This window comes from Anoplopoma fimbria, chromosome 11, assembly GCF_027596085.1.
Source record: "Anoplopoma fimbria isolate UVic2021 breed Golden Eagle Sablefish chromosome 11, Afim_UVic_2022, whole genome shotgun sequence".
Taxonomy (NCBI): Eukaryota; Metazoa; Chordata; class Actinopteri; order Perciformes; family Anoplopomatidae; genus Anoplopoma; species Anoplopoma fimbria.
In genome coordinates, this window is record NC_072459.1 from 22,288,261 (window position 1) to 22,304,591 (window position 16,331).

Consider the following 16,331-nt stretch of genomic DNA (forward strand, 5'->3'; position numbering starts at 1 on the left):
TGAGATCACAGGAATAAGAGAGTAGTAATAAGCATTCCTGCCTTCTCTTCCACAATACCCATCCCCCATCCTTCATTCCTGCCTGTTAACGCATCCCTCACTGGGCATGGTGGATGGGGGCGCTGCGGAGTCGCACAGGCCGGTTCTCTGCGATACTATCTACCGAGAGAGGGGGGTGAAGGAAAAAAACCAACTGGGTAGGTCGGTCTTTGTTTCTGGCTAGGAGGAAAAACCGAGAGACGTTTCTACCGGCGAGGATTTAAACATCAAGTAAGTCTGCTACACTTGTGTTATCAATCAAGGAGAGTTTAGTGTGTGTTTCTAACTGATTCTCAGAGGATGTGTGCGGTTTTATTCGGCGTGTTTTGTTGGAGGAGAAAGACCAGACCGACTGTAGGCGCGACGCTGTGCAATGAATGAAAATTGTTTTTGGGAAATGTGCTTTAGAGCGAAGCACCGTGCCAAGGGTACGGGTGGCGCGATGGATCAATCAGCCCGGAGACGAGGGATGCTCTAACTCTAACCTTTCACACGTCGCCAATTCTCCATACATATCCCGAAAAACAACATTTTTTTGTGCCTAATTGGCCTGGGCGAGCATGGCCGGCTAGGCTAACCCGGACTAGCGTGCTAGCACGCTAGTCCGGGTTAGCAGCCAGCTTATGTTGTGGTATCAAGGCTTGTAGCTAGCTAGCTAGCTAAGCTAACCCCGCTCAGGCTCCTGTTCTTTGTCGCTTTAACAACGATTCAGTGTCAGATTAACGGTGTGAACCAGGTCTACAGTGAACACAGGTGCACTCGTTTGACATTACGTGAAACTGGAGGAGAAAACGATGTTTGTGAAAGGACACAATGTAATTGTTAACTGTTAAATCCAGCTAGGCCTGGCTAGCGTTAGTAGAGCTAGCCGTGCTAATAATAGCTAACCTGTTATTTAACCTAACGTGTTGGTGAATGTAAACACTGTTCGAGCTGGAATGGCGCAAAGTTTTATTTTATTTTGAAAACCTGTCCTCTCAGTGGCCGCCTGTGTGTGTGTGTCAGCAGAGGTTGTGTCTTGTTGAATAGAGAGGCTTCTTTATATTTATTCTGACCCATAAAGTGACAGTTTAAATGACCATCCACTATGTATATGATGTGTTACATCTCTTTAGTCCAAGACTTGTTGCTCACAAGTTCAGAGATGTTGTATAAATGTGATCTTCTTTCATTCAGCAACTGACCATCTGTCACAGTTTGAATCCTCAAGGGTTCAGGTTTGGACATGTATAAGAAGACCCACAACATTATTCAAACAGTTTTCCTGTGATCAGTTGTGGTTTGGAGGTTTTGCTTTAGTTCACACGACAACAGATCTGCATTTTGTATATGATATACACTTGACAAAGCCCCAAACAATACATCTCGAAAACAACAACAACAGCATCACTTTTCCCAAAATAATTATTTAGCATGCACAGTGATCAACAAAAGTTATCGAGACCTACTCTCTCTCTGAGTACTTTTCCAACTGTCCTATACTATATTGACTACACCATTTACTTATGATTGCGATTAACAGTGTAACTGTAATTGTAAAGAGACATCATGGTTGAGTTTTTCATATGTAAATATTATGGTGCTTTGAGCTCGTTGTATTGTGGTGAGCCAGACCTCAGCAGGTTGAACCCAACCGCGTCTGGTGAGTTTGTGCTTCATGAAGAATAGAAATGGACAAAATGTACCTTTTTCATTTTTTTTTTTAAATAAGAGCACATCAGGGGTTTCATTAGCTCCATTTTGCAGTCTTTACTATTGTATTCAAATAGTTTGTACATTGTTAAAATGAGCAATGTTGATTATATAGCTCAGTCTTCTGCATAATTAAATATTATGCTCGTCTGGTCACAGATGGATTCTGGACACCGCCTTAATTCCTGTTGTCGTCTCTCCTCACAGGGGTACTTTCTGCTGCCGCACATTCCCAGGTTCCCCCTGAGAGATGTCCACTCCTGACCCCCCGATGGGAGGGACACCTCGGCCTGGTCCCTCCCCAGGCCCAGGGCCATCTCCGGGAGGCATGATGGGCCCGAGCCCCGGTCCCTCACCCGGCTCGGCCCATAGCATGATGGGGCCTAGCCCAGGACCTCCTGGATCTGGACACCCCCACCCTCCACAGGGACCATCAGGATATCCTCAGGAGAACATGCACCAGATGCACAAAGTAATACGCCGTTTAATTATGTGTTCCTTTTAGGTTGAAAATACATTCAATTCATTCTGTATATTATTCTTTTGATCTAAGTTTTTGTGATTATGCAGTAAGAACTAACTTTTAACCTATCGAACTGAAACATAGCTTTCAAAATCAACATTCCAACCTCTCATCAAAATAAGTTTCACATATGATTATATTCTGTCTTTTTAATCAGCCCATGGAAGCCATGCATGAGAAGGGGATGCCCGATGACCCCCGCTATGCCCAGATGAAGGGCATGGCCATGAGACCAGGGGGGCACCCTGGGATGGGACCCCCTCCAAGCCCAATGGACCAACATTCTCAAGGTAACAACACACAACATTGCGTTCAATGGAGCCTGTGTCAGAAGTTGTAGGCAGATGAAACATGAGGAAATGCATTCCGGTGTTGATATATTTTGGTGGTGTTGTCTCTGCATGCCTCGTGAGGGTTGTCAGTTTGAATCCTCAGATTACTTGAGTTGTGTACGTCGTCAACACGCAGCGGTCGTATATGGATTACAATGGAGGATCTACTTCTTTGTCCCCGAAAATATTCTCACAGTCAGAACGGATAAAGCAGACTTACGGTGTGTGTGTGTTTGTGTGAACCCATCCAGCCGGTTTCTCTTCTTATGCTTCTGCTTCTGCTGCTGCTGCTCATTTGGCAGCATGAGCAGACAGCAGTAGGCAGGACAACGGGAGGGGCGGGGCCGAGGGGCTTCCCCTTTCAGACAACAACAAAGACAGCTGCATCTACAAAAACCACACAGTCAGTAAGCAGAAGTGGAGAGGAAGTGAAATACACATAGGAACACTAAAGTGAGCTAATAGTAGTGTGTTTGATATGGAGGTGGTTCTGTGTTTAAGCAAGGTAAATGGCGTTTTTTTCAGTTGTCATTTCCTGGGCAGTCTTGAAAGAGAATAAAACTGAATGTTACTTAGATTATACATCAGTATTTTTATTGTCATTATGGTCAAATCTGGCTGAGTTGTTAACATGCGTTGAAGCTTCCGAACCTGATTCATTACCGAATTGTGTTTGAAATTGCTTACTAACATATATCACATGACTGTATCGATCACCTGACTATCGATCACGACATTACCGGTCTGAGCTACCGTGGAATTAAAATAGTTTATCACACATTCACATTACCTCTTTCATTCAATGTCATATTTTTTTAAGTATGACTTCAAGGCAAATTTAGATTATAACATGTTTTAGTGTTTTCTACAATACATTGTAAATGTGAGCTCCCGTGTTTGTCCTCTTAACTGTACCTAAACAACACTTGCAGTCATTCCTAATTATTTAATCCAACCAGTTAATTATTAAAGCCGTCTGTCTCGCAGTCCGCCATTAGGCAGTCTGAAGAGCTGCAATGCATTTTGGGGCGGTTTAGTATGTCCAGTAAGCTCACGTCTTATACTCAGAAATTCCTGGTCATTTAGTATAGATGCTAAGGCCATTTGAACGCACCTCATACTAAATGTTACGTCACACTTTGTATGAGAAGTATGTTAGTGCGCTATGTCTAGCAGAGCTATGGTCAATATATCCTCTTAATCAAATTAAAAAACGTTTGAATATTCGTCATACCCATCATGCATCTGTCCTGTGTTCCCCAGGTTACCCCTCTCCATTGGGAGGCTCTGAGCACGCACCCAGCCCCGTCCCAGCCAACGGCCCTCCCTCTGGCCCTATGATGCCCGGGGGTCCCTCCGGCCCTGTGGCTGGCCCTATGGAGGGCAGCGGGGACCCGAACCAGGGAATGGGTCAACCTAACCGCGGCGGTCCCCAGGGTCCAGGCGGACCCGGCCCTGCAGTAGGGGGACCCGGTGTGGCAGGTGGGCCCGCGCCTTTCAACCAGAACCAGTTGCACCAACTCAGGGCTCAGATCATGGCCTACAAGATGCTGGCACGCAGTCAGCCCCTACCGGAGCACCTGCAGATGGCCGTGCAGGGGAAGAGGCCCATGCCGGGGATGCAGCAACCGCCGATGCCCAACATGCCGCCCTCCGTGGGGCCGGGTGTCGGGCCTGGAGCTGGTCCGGGACCCGCTCAGGCCAACTACAACAGACCACACGGTGAGTTAAGTTGGTCCCACAGGAAGCCGGTTTAGTGTGTTTTTGTAATGTGCCTCTTGAAAATACTATATCCAAACATGAGCTTTGAACAAAGAAAGCTGATCATATGATAGCTCAGCAGAGACACCTGGTGGCTGAAAATGATTTCATTATTTATTAGCTGTCCCACTATTAAATAATAACCGGTGAAATCGAATTGTTCTTCTTGTTTTAGGCATGGTAGGTCCTAATATGGCGCCTCCTGGACCTGCAGGAGTTCCCCCTGGTATGCAAGGCCCGCCTACCAACGGACCCCCAAAATCATGGCCTGAAGGTAAATTTTATCTTGAGTCTCAACTCAGTCTACACATTGTGTGTTCATATGCACACGCAGCAGGACTGACCTCTTCTCCTCTCCTCCAGGACCAATGGTGAATGCCGCTGCCCCGTCCAACCCTCCTCAGAAGCTGATTCCACCTCAGCCCACTGGCAGGCCCTCTCCCGCTCCCCCCTCCGTTCCCCCGCCGCCTCCCCAGTGATGCCCCCTCAGACGCAGTCCCCCGGACAGCCCGCCCAGCCCCCTCCCATGATGCTTCATCAGAAGCAGAACCGCATAACCCCCATCCAGAAGCCCCGCGGGCTGGACCCGGTGGAGATCCTGCAGGAGAGAGAGTACAGGTGAGGACGGGGGTGCAGGCGAAACACACTGCAGCAGTGTTGAAGTTTGCACCATGTATTTCTTTCTGAAACATTATAAAGCACACTGTTTTGTTCTCTTAATTGCATGTATCTAACATGGTATTTACACTTGTCAAACAGCCCTACATCCAAAAACCCTAAAAATACATTTAAAAGCCATTATTTACATGAATTTTATTACAATGTTAAATTATTTTTAAACATGTGTTCTTCAGGCTACAGGCCCGTATTGCTCACCGTATCCAGGAGCTTGAGAACCTGCCTGGCTCTCTAGCCGGTGACCTGCGCACTAAGGCCACCATCGAGCTCAAGGCCCTGAGGCTGCTTAACTTCCAGAGACAGGTAGCCAAGAAATTATCCTCAAGAAATGCTTCAAGCATAGACAACTGTAGCACATATCGGACTTCCGCATATTTATTCAGTCAGTCATTGTTTTCCCCGGTGGAGAAGATGCAGTGTTCAATATGTCCACTGTTTTTTGTGCCCACAGCTGCGTCAGGAGGTGGTGGTCTGCATGCGCCGTGACACTGCTCTGGAAACTGCCCTCAACGCCAAGGCCTACAAGCGCAGTAAACGGCAGTCGCTGCGTGAAGCCCGCATCACCGAGAAGCTCGAGAAACAGCAGAAGATCGAACAGGAAAGGAAACGTCGCCAGAAACACCAGGTACACCTGACATTTTCTTTGGTGCATGTTTATTATTTTGTTGTGATTTACGTTCCAAAAACAGAACAGATTGACACAACACAGCAGGAAAAAGAAAGTAATATTTCTTAACTGTGCAAAAAGTGAAAACAGAAAGTTAAAGAGGAGAAACAAAAAAAGAATAAAGAGATTTATTTTCATATTCTTTCTAGAATAATATAACAGCGGTGGCTTTGTGTGTCCTTTCTGTTGACAGGAATACCTCAACAGCATCCTGCAGCACGCCAAGGATTTCAAGGAGTACCACCGCTCCATCACCGCGAAGCTCCAGAAGGCCACCAAAGCCGTCGCCACCTACCATGCCAACACCGAGCGCGAGCAGAAGAAAGAGAATGAGCGCATTGAAAAGGAGAGAATGCGGAGGCTGATGGTGAGACTCGGATCTATTAAGGAGACACAAATACGTTTGTATTTGCTATCGGATGGACAGTTTCAAGGATACATGGAACACATGGCTGTTATAGCGTGTGTGTGTATTAGCAGTCCAACATGTTTGTGAATCCTCTCCTAGGCTGAAGATGAAGAAGGCTACCGTAAACTTATCGACCAGAAGAAAGACAAGCGTCTGGCCTACCTGCTGCAGCAGACGGACGAGTACGTGGCCAACCTCACCGAGCTGGTGCGCGCTCACAAAGCTGTGCAAGCTCTCAAAGAGAAGAAAAAGAAGAAGAAAAAGAAGGTTAGTTTATTAGAGGCAGGTTTGATGCATCTCTTTCTTCGTTCTAAATAGCATTTTCTTTCATGTACATTTAAATTTCTGTATTTTATTCAGAAGCCGGAGACTATGGAGGGTGGCGCTCCTGCCCTGGGACCCGATGGAGAGGTGAGAAACACGTCTACTTGGATAAGATGTCATTTATAATCTCATTGATCTACCTGACATGATTCTTTATTTGTTTCTCTCTCTTCTCACAGCCTTTAGATGAGACCAGTCAAATGAGCGACCTACCGGTGAAGGTCATCCACGTGGACAGTGGGAAGATCCTGACCGGAATGGAAGCACCGAAGGCTGGCCAGCTGGAGACCTGGCTGGAAATGAACCCAGGGTCAGTGTCAAATCTGTCTAATAATAACTTAAGCGAGGGAGATATTCACTGTTTGTCAAATTCAGTGCCGATGTTAGAGGCAGATGTTGTTGGAAAAGGGTAAAAGTTACGACTCGGAGGGTGACGTCGATTGGCGACAAAGCAGATTAGCAGTTGTCCTTCGGCAGCAAAGAAGACACAAACCCGTCGTATCTCCGTAAATTATTTTAACCTTGTCACAAAACCTTTTTGTTTCTCTCACAGATACGAAGTAGCTCCGCGCTCTGACAGCGAAGAAAGCGGTTCAGAAGAAGAGGAAGAGGAGGTGTGTGCCGCAGAGATCTCTACATCAAAGCAAAATGGTCAATGTGCTTATTATTTTATAGCAAACAGTTCTCTGATCCCCTTTTTTTTCTTTTCTTTTTTTGGTCAGGATGAAGAAGAGGAGCAACCTCATTCCTCCGCAACTCAAGCAGATGAGAAGAAGAAGATTCCCGATCCTGACTGCGAAGAAGTGTCTGAAGTGGATGTCCTGCACATCATCGAGTACGATGGAGCCGCTGAGATTATGTTGTTATTTAATATTTAAGTCAATAATAAATCTAAAAAATGCTTTTGGGTCATTCACAAAGACATTTTTAAGACATTTATATGTTAGCTTATAGATTCCTTTTTATACCACGTTGTTTTTATTCACCAAAACAGAAATTCACTGTAGTTTGTCGGCGCCCAATTTTTTCCCACTAGGCACGCTAAGCAGGACGTAGATGATGAGTACGGTAATGCGAGCTTCAACCGAGGCCTGCAGTCCTACTACGCTGTGGCTCACGCCGTCACCGAGAAGGTTGATAAACAGTCCTCGCTGCTGATCAATGGGCAGCTCAAGCAATACCAGGTACGCAGACGAAACATGGCCGAAAAAGAGTAGAGCGATCCGTTTAATGAGCCCAATTGAACCGAAAGCTAACGTTGACTTGTTCCTGCTCAGATCAAAGGTTTGGAGTGGCTGGTGTCGCTTTACAACAACAACTTGAATGGCATCCTGGCAGATGAGATGGGTCTGGGCAAAACCATCCAGACCATCGCCCTCATCACTTACCTCATGGAGAACAAGCGCCTCAACGGGCCCTTCCTCATCATAGTACCTCTCTCGTAAGCTCCAACACACCCTGCTCAGCTCCCTCTGGCTTAGTGATTCAACATAAAAGTGCATGAGTTGTGTTTTTTTTATGCTCAATTTCCTGTTGTCTTTTTTTTTTCAGAACTTTATCAAACTGGGTCTACGAGTTTGATAAGTGGGCCCCATCTGTTGTGAAAGTCTCCTACAAGGTCAGTCCTTTGACAAAAAGAGTTTAAAAGCCGAGGTCAATTACATATTCAATGATTTATTTATTTTTTTGATGCGGTTGTGTCGTCGAACATAACTGAAAAGCAGTGCCGTTCTCTTTCAGGGGTCTCCAGCTGCTCGCCGTGCGTTCGTTCCGATCTTGCGCAGCGGCAAGTTCAACGTGCTGCTCACCACGTACGAGTATATTATCAAAGACAAGCAAGTGCTAGCTAAGGTAAGGACGCATCCTCGGATTTAGTTTTAGGTTGCAAAAAAAATCAAATCTGTTTCTCCTTCTCTAACTTCTATATTTCGTCCCAAAGCTTCGCTGGAAGTACATGATCGTGGACGAGGGCCATCGTATGAAGAACCATCACTGTAAGCTGACCCAGGTCCTGAACACTCACTACTTGGCCCCGCGCCGCGTGCTGCTCACCGGCACCCCGCTGCAGAACAAGCTGCCCGAGCTCTGGGCCCTGCTCAACTTCCTGCTGCCCACCATCTTCAAGAGCTGCACCACATTCGAACAGTGGTTCAACGCCCCCTTCGCCATGACCGGAGAGAAGGTGAGTCGCTGGTCAAAGTGTATTGTTCGTGTTTTGTGGAGGTAGTATTTTCACATAGACCTCCTCATGACAATGAGCTGCAGTTAAATGTTATCCCTTCCCCCTCCAGGTTGACCTGAATGAAGAAGAGACCATTCTGATCATTCGACGTTTACACAAGGTGCTCAGGCCGTTCCTGCTGCGCCGACTCAAGAAAGAAGTCGAGGCTCAGCTGCCAGAGAAGGTCAGCATGTTCGCTCTCGTTTTGATGACATTTTATTAATCCATGATTTGATTCCTGCTTGAATGTTTAAGCTCAAGATCCATGGTTTTTAATCAAATATTTTTTTTCTCCTCTTTGTTGGTTTATAGGTGGAGTACGTGATTAAATGTGACATGTCAGCCCTACAGAGGGTTTTGTACAGACACATGCAGGCCAAGGGAGTGTTGCTCACAGACGGGTCAGAAAAAGACAAGAAGGTAATGAAAAGAAGATCATGTCTTTTTTAAATTTCCTTGGTGAAACTCTTGTTTTGCAGACATTTTAAAGTGGAGTGCACATAATGTTATTTCACTGCTCAAACATAATTGGACACTAAAAAGCGTTTGTTTTCCCCTTTCTACATTTTCTAGGGTAAAGGTGGCACGAAGACCCTGATGAACACTATCATGCAACTGAGAAAGATCTGCAACCACCCCTACATGTTCCAGCACATTGAGGTACCGGACAGAAGCTCCACCTAAATGCATTAAAGGAGTAGAAACGGTTGCAGATGGAACGAATGTGACCGTTTTCTGTTTGTTTTTTGTTTTACAGGAGTCTTTCTCCGAGCATCTGGGCTACTCTGGTGGAGTCGTGAGTGGGTAAGTAATGCTTTGAACTTGTGTGTGTGTTTGTACTGCAGGTGTGAGGGTGGATATCTGTCACACACTGGTTGCATTCGACCTACTCATAATTGCTCCCTCTGCCTGTGCAGCCCTGACCTCTACCGCTCCTCTGGGAAGTTTGAGCTGCTGGACCGCATCCTGCCCAAGCTGAGGGCCACCAACCACAAAGTGCTGCTCTTCTGTCAAATGACCACACTCATGACCATCATGGAGGACTACTTTGCCTACCGCAGCTTCAAGTACCTGCGTCTGGACGGTGAGACGCCACACGGGCCAAGTGTTTGTGGGTCTAAACATATGGAACAATTGAGATTAACTGTTTTTACACGCTAAATCTTTTCCCCTCCTCCAACAGGAACCACCAAGGCAGAGGACCGTGGCATGCTGCTGAAGACATTCAACGACCCGGCCTCTGAGTACTTTGTGTTCCTGCTCAGCACCAGGGCAGGAGGCCTGGGCCTCAACCTGCAGTCTGCTGACACAGTCATCATCTATGACAGTGACTGGAACCCACATCAGGTACGTGGACGCAAGTATATCTTGTCATCAATGCAATATGGCTTTTCAACAACCTATATTTATATCCATTTTCATATTTTCTCTAAAATAACATTACTAGTTTAATGCGTAGTAAATCTAGTAAATTAATCTGAGAGGGAACACCACTCGGTATGAGACACTTTAGGGGGCTTTAATTTTGAAATTCCACATCAGAATGTCCTAATATTGTCTGAGTGACACTCTGAGGTGGTCTGCTCTCATATTTGAGTGACATGGTGTGTGGAAATAGGAAGTTTTCTCCGTATCACTCTGACAAGTGCTGTCATTTTGAAGTCAGATTGGTTTAAGAAATACATTTTTTTTTTTTTTATTCAGTGTGATTATACACACTTGAAATTCAAATTTTCTCTAAAATATAGTTTTTTATATTTTCATTCATTAAATTGTATATTTTATTTATTCATTTTGTTTGATTTATTTATGTATTTTTTATTATTGAATGACTGACTTGAATGTGAAATTCAGGTTCACCAGAAGGTCATCTTCTACACACTCTTACCGTAATTCCCGGTATATACACGTACTGCAAAACTTATTTTTGCTCTCTCCGGGCGTTTTCCCCGCTTGAATCAAAAACACGCGTTTCTTACGTCACTCACAATCGCCCAGCAGAGCGGTCAACATGTGTATGTGAGTTTTTCACTTTTTGTTTCTGAGAGGGGAAAGTACAAGAAAGCGAAACTTAGCTTAGAAAATTCAATGACAATTGGTACTTGATGTTTGCAATACAGTCTACTACATCCCACGTAGGATAAGCCGCAATACATCCAGTATATTCAATAAATCTAATTAATACCTTATTAATAACACTTAACATGGTTATGTTGTAATGTTCGTCTGACACCATTACTATTAAGTTTGTTTTTTTGTGATCTATTTATTTGAATTTTCCTCTACACAACTCAGGCTTGTGAGATATGATACAATACAATACAATTGAAGAAGCTTAAAAAAAAACTACATATGAATATATAAGAATATCAGCAAGTCAGAGCCGAGTCAAAAAACCCAAGGGAAAAAAATATAAATAAAATAAGAAAAGTAATACAAAAAATATGTCGAAGGAAGGGCTGCCAAATTAATTTACATTTAGAGTTGGAGTTATGTAACGTATGTCTGACTTTCTCTAGCTGCATAAAATGAAGTACATAAGCTACATAGAAAAAAGAGCTATAATGAAAATATTTAAAATGGTTAGCTCTGGGGATGCCAGGTTCAATATAATATTGCCCAACAGAAAATGTGTCCATACCCTCTTAGCTTTTGGGTTTCTGTAATAGATCCTTCAGCATCTTAGGTTGTTATTATGTCACACACACATTTTTTTGTATCATTCCACCCATTCTAATCACCATGTGCGTTCCCCCTACAGGACTTGCAGGCCCAGGACAGAGCCCACCGCATCGGTCAGCAGAACGAAGTGCGCGTGCTCCGCCTCTGCACCGTCAACAGCGTGGAGGAAAAGATCCTGGCGGCGGCCAAGTACAAGCTGAACGTGGACCAGAAGGTCATCCAGGCCGGCATGTTCGACCAGAAGTCCTCCGGCTGCGAACGTCGGGCCTTCTTGCAGGCCATCCTGGAGCACGAGGAACAGGACGAGGTCGGGGCCCAAGGAGGCTGCCGTCCTAGGGGGGCATGGGTGGGTGGAAATCTGATCCTGTTAAAAATGTTGCCCACCCGCCCAAACCTGCCTGTGGGCTGCTCCACCTTGCCATTCTCTTTTTATTTCCTCTCTCTCCTCCTATCTCTTTTTCTTTATTTCCATCTCTCCTCAGGATTTGTGAGCTTTCATCGATACAGACTTCTCCTTTAATGTATTTATGCTTCTACACAAACATTTGATGGTTAAATTATACTTTTACACTAAAGTTTTTTTCAATTTTGACTCTCCCTTTTCCCTTTTCTCTGCTATTTTTCCAGTAACAATGATTTTTCCCATTTTTACTTCTCAATTTTAATATTCAAATGTACTTCTCCTGATAATTTGGTCAAATATGCAATGCTATTTACACTGCTACCTATGGTAAAAAGTAATATAATATACAATATATAATATAATTTTTTCGTTTTTGTATAGGTGAAAGTCATTGGTTCAATAACGTGGCTCTGAGGTGCCACAGATATCTGCCATCAGTCTCGTTACTCACTTGTCTTCTTTTGTCAACAGGAGGAGGACGAAGTGCCCGATGACGAGACTGTCAATCAGATGATAGCCAGAAGTGAAGAGGAGTTTGAACAGTTCATGGTTAATCCCACTTCCTTATCAATTGTTCAATACTTTGTCGCTTCCTAAATTGAATCCACTAATCCCTCTACTGCTTATTCTCATTTTTTTCTTCTTCTTTCCAGCGCATGGATCTAGACAGACGCCGCGAGGATGCCCGCAACCCTAAGAGGAAGCCCCGTCTGATGGAGGAGGACGATATGCCCAGCTGGATTTTGAAAGACGACGCTGAGGTTGAGAGGCTAACTTGCGAAGAGGAGGAGGAGAAGATCTTCGGCAGAGGATCCCGCCAGCGCAAGGAGGTGGACTACAGCGACTCGCTCACTGAGAAACAGTGGCTCAAGGTGGGATGTCATCGCGTGTAGTTGTTGGAAAATATTGTAACTTTTGCATCTTCATAAATGAAGCTTTTGACCTGATTTATCTGCATTGCTAATTTTTTTTTCTCGCCGCAGGCCATAGAGGAAGGTAATCTAGAGGACATCGAGGAGGAAGTGCGCCACAAAAAGACCACCAGAAAGCGCAAGAGGGACCGCGACCACGACGGCCCGGCCACACCGAGCTCCAGCAGCGGCCGCGGGCGGGACAAGGACGACGACGTGAAGAAAGCGAAGAAACGTGGTCGCCCGCCTGCTGAGAAGCTCTCTCCCAACCCTATGTCCCTCACCAAGAAGATGAAGAAGATTGTTGATGCAGTCATCAAATATAAGGACGGGTAAGGACAGTAGCGTACTAGTACTACTATAATCACACTGATAGATAAACTTATCCTCAAGGAAGCTACTCAGAAGAATTGTCAGAAATGATAGATATTTAATCTGAAGACAAGAAGCTTCCTTTTTAATTTATTAGGTGGAAATTTTAGATAGAGCATTGGCTCCCAGTGATGCATACTAAGAAACCTGCCGCCTTGTCTCAGTAGTAACGGGCGACAGCTGAGCGAGGTCTTCATCCAGCTGCCTTCTCGCAAGGAGCTGCCCGAGTACTACGAGCTCATCCGCAAACCAGTGGACTTCAGAAAGATCAAGGTGAGGATAAAGGTCTATCTGGTCTTCATGTTAAAGGGATAGTTCAGATGTTTTTAAAGTGGAGTCAGCGTATTATACCTACAGGAGATGACGGTCGGCACGCCCCCAGTTTGGAGAAACAGACAGGACTCCCAGCGGGGAAGCAAAGAAATGTATTTCTGTGGAAAGGGGTAGCAGCAAAACTTATTTTAGACAGCTAAAAGATTCTCAATCAGTTTAACTGTACGCTATATTTAGAATATATACTAAAGCTGTTATCGATGCTCTCGTCAAAGCCACCAGACTCTTTGGACAAAAACATTAATTTCACCTCGCAGAACACAGGTTGTCTACATCTACTTCAATTGGTTAGTTGGATTGTGCTATTGTGTTATTGAGATTCACTAAAGTCACACAATTACAAAAAAACAAACTAACAGATCGAGGCAGCCACAGACTAAACTACAGCGTTTTTCCAGGTAAAATGTATGTTTTTGAGTTGGTGGCTTTGAAGAAAGCATAGATAACAGCTTCAATTCCCCTTCAGAAAGAGCTGTCTGATGGCAAAATAAAGCATTGAAAAAATTCTAAATATGGTGTACATTTGAACTGATTCTTTTTGGTGTCTGAAATATGTTTTGCTGCTGCCCACGTCCACAGCAGTATCTTGCTTTGTGTGTGGTAACTCCTGTCTGGTTCTCCAAACTGGCGTTCCGACCGATACCTACTGTAGGTAATTCACTGACTGTAGATGTGTACCTCATACAATCCCGCTTCAAAACATCCAGACTATCCCTTTAAGATTTTTACAACTGTCCCTCTGTGCTGTATCATCTGAGTATCTCCTGTATGTCTGACTGCTGCCTTCCTTTGTCCCACCAGGAGAGGATCCGGAGCCACAAGTACCGCAGCCTGAACGACCTGGAGAAGGATGTGATGCTGCTGTGTCAAAATGCCCAGACTTTCAACCTGGAGGGGTCTCTGGTGAGTCCAGCCACAAGCACACACTTAAATATCGGACATATTTGAGTAAATTAAACATCTACAGAACGTTGCTTGAGTCAATGTTGTAATAATCTCATTGTGTAAACCTTTCAGATCTATGAGGACTCCATTGTGCTGCAGTCTGTCTTCACCAGTGTGAGACAGAAGATTGAGAAGGAGGAGGAGAGCGAAGGAGAGGACAGTGAGGAGGAGGAGGATGACCTAGACGAAGGCTCTGAGTCTGAACGTGAGTATCAGAAACTAAGTGTATCACACTGAGCACCGAAGCGTTTACGCAATAGTCCGGGTGAGGCACATTAAACGTGACCGTGTTTGTGATCTTTTCTGTCAGCTCGTTCGGTGAAGGTGAAGATCAAGCTGAGCCGGAAAGAAAAAGGGGATCGAGGGGGAAAAGGACAACGACGGAGGGGCCGTGGTTCCAGGGCTAAACCTGTGGTGAGCGACGATGACAGCGAGGATGAACAGGAAGAGGTGAGAAGAGAGGTTCAAACACAAGATTAACACCCTTACTGAGAGGCATAACTCTGAATGAAACGCTGATAATGCTAGTGTAAAGACGCTCCCTTTGTCTTTTTGTTTAATGCTGTAAATATAGAGCTTTAATTAAGTTGGCACTCAGTGTTAAGTACGACTATTTTGTATTGTATCAATGACTTGTTTAAGTAATACGTCACAGATCCGGCCTCTCAATAGCAAGAATTTTCTGCTTCTCTTTGTTTATTTTGTTTCCATGATCGTAAATTGTATATATCTGGGATTTGAACTATTTGTCAGACTAGAGAAGATATTTGGAATCGTGAAATTGGCCTTTGGGGAAATGGCAAATTGCATTTTTAAATATTTTCTTACACTTTATTGACCATAAATTTGATTGTTCTATTTGAACGTGTCATAGTGTGTGCGGATACTACGCTCTCGTGCCCTTCTTCTAGATAACGCAAGTAAATCTTTGTTTCAGGAGCATTCGGCCAGTGGCAGCGAGGAGGACTGAAGTGAACCACTCCCGATCGGACCAACGGCCCACTGAGCCCCTTGACTGGACTTTATATATTTTACTTAGATACAGCAGGGAGACAGTCGGTGGAAGCGGCTTAGTTTTACTAGATGAGCTGATTTTTAGTGAGACAATTGTATTCTCATTAAAGTATACCATTAATTGAAAATTGAAAAACCAATTAAATAAAAAAAAGACTAAAATATGAAAGCTATGAACCATTCACTTCCATATTTAAACCATTTTCCCTGTATGAATAGTAGTGTCTCTTTGCCTTTTTTTTTGTTTTGTTTTCTCCTGTAAGTGGAAAATTGACAGAGCCTGAATTATAGACTGATCGTGGGCCATAAAGACAGCTAACTGTTTTTTTTTAAGTGGTATTCATTTTTGTCGTCTTTTTACTTTAAGACAAAAGCGTACATGTGAACCAGGAGTCACTGCGTTCCCTGAAGTCCCTTTTTGAATGCATGTCGTGCGTGTCTGTGGAAAAGCACCTGGATGTGTCTTCGCTATTATCTCTGTGTTTAATTTAAGACTACAAGCGGGATCACGGTGCATCCCGCCCTGCAGCCCCTCCCTCTCAGGTTGTGTATGTAAAAGGGGGAGGGAGGGATAGGACCATTTTCTCGTGTCGGTGTCACTGGATTCCAAAAAGTACAATAAAGGCATCTCATAATTAAGCTGCTTTTTGTCGCTTTTGTTTGCCCAAAAATGCACGCAGGCACTGTTACATGCACTGCACTTATCACATCCGTACACTAGATGGCCAACTGAGAACACGTAAATGCACACTTATGATTGTTTACATCTGCTATTAATGTTTTTTTCATGCTCATTGTCATGTTTCAGATAGTAAATAGTTTAAGTCAAATTACATTTTTTTTTTTTTTTTTTTTTACTTTTACTCCTGGTCTCTGTTGTATTTCTTGTGGTTTAGGCTATAATGGTTACCAACCTTTTCTTTAGACATACCCATACTGTGTATGAGAACCCCCCACAGCTCTGTCAAACGAACTCTAGTAACCCTTCAACAACGCCACATGTCATATTTCAAATGTGTACATTT

At 44.3% G+C, this 16,331-nt stretch overlaps 1 protein-coding gene across 1 annotated transcript; it reads left to right on the forward strand.

The window, feature by feature from the left end:
* The first annotated feature begins 100 nt into the window (after window positions 1-100).
* smarca4a (SWI/SNF related, matrix associated, actin dependent regulator of chromatin, subfamily a, member 4a) lies at window positions 101-15,939 on the forward strand. Its single transcript, XM_054606795.1, is given in 35 exon segments — window positions 101-270; window positions 1,939-2,203; window positions 2,412-2,544; window positions 3,850-4,308; window positions 4,523-4,621; window positions 4,711-4,809; window positions 4,812-4,965; window positions 5,202-5,328; window positions 5,477-5,650; window positions 5,886-6,059; window positions 6,201-6,368; window positions 6,462-6,512; window positions 6,605-6,735; window positions 6,979-7,039; window positions 7,148-7,260; window positions 7,462-7,609; window positions 7,703-7,866; window positions 7,977-8,043; window positions 8,166-8,276; window positions 8,365-8,607; window positions 8,717-8,830; window positions 8,959-9,066; window positions 9,220-9,306; window positions 9,404-9,450; window positions 9,564-9,730; window positions 9,830-9,993; window positions 11,408-11,674; window positions 12,203-12,280; window positions 12,385-12,603; window positions 12,715-12,974; window positions 13,179-13,287; window positions 14,149-14,250; window positions 14,365-14,497; window positions 14,603-14,742; window positions 15,230-15,939. Coding segments are annotated over 34 exon segments (4,926 nt in total). The 5' UTR covers window positions 101-270; window positions 1,939-1,981; the 3' UTR covers window positions 15,263-15,939.
* Window positions 15,940-16,331: the final 392 nt, after the last annotated feature.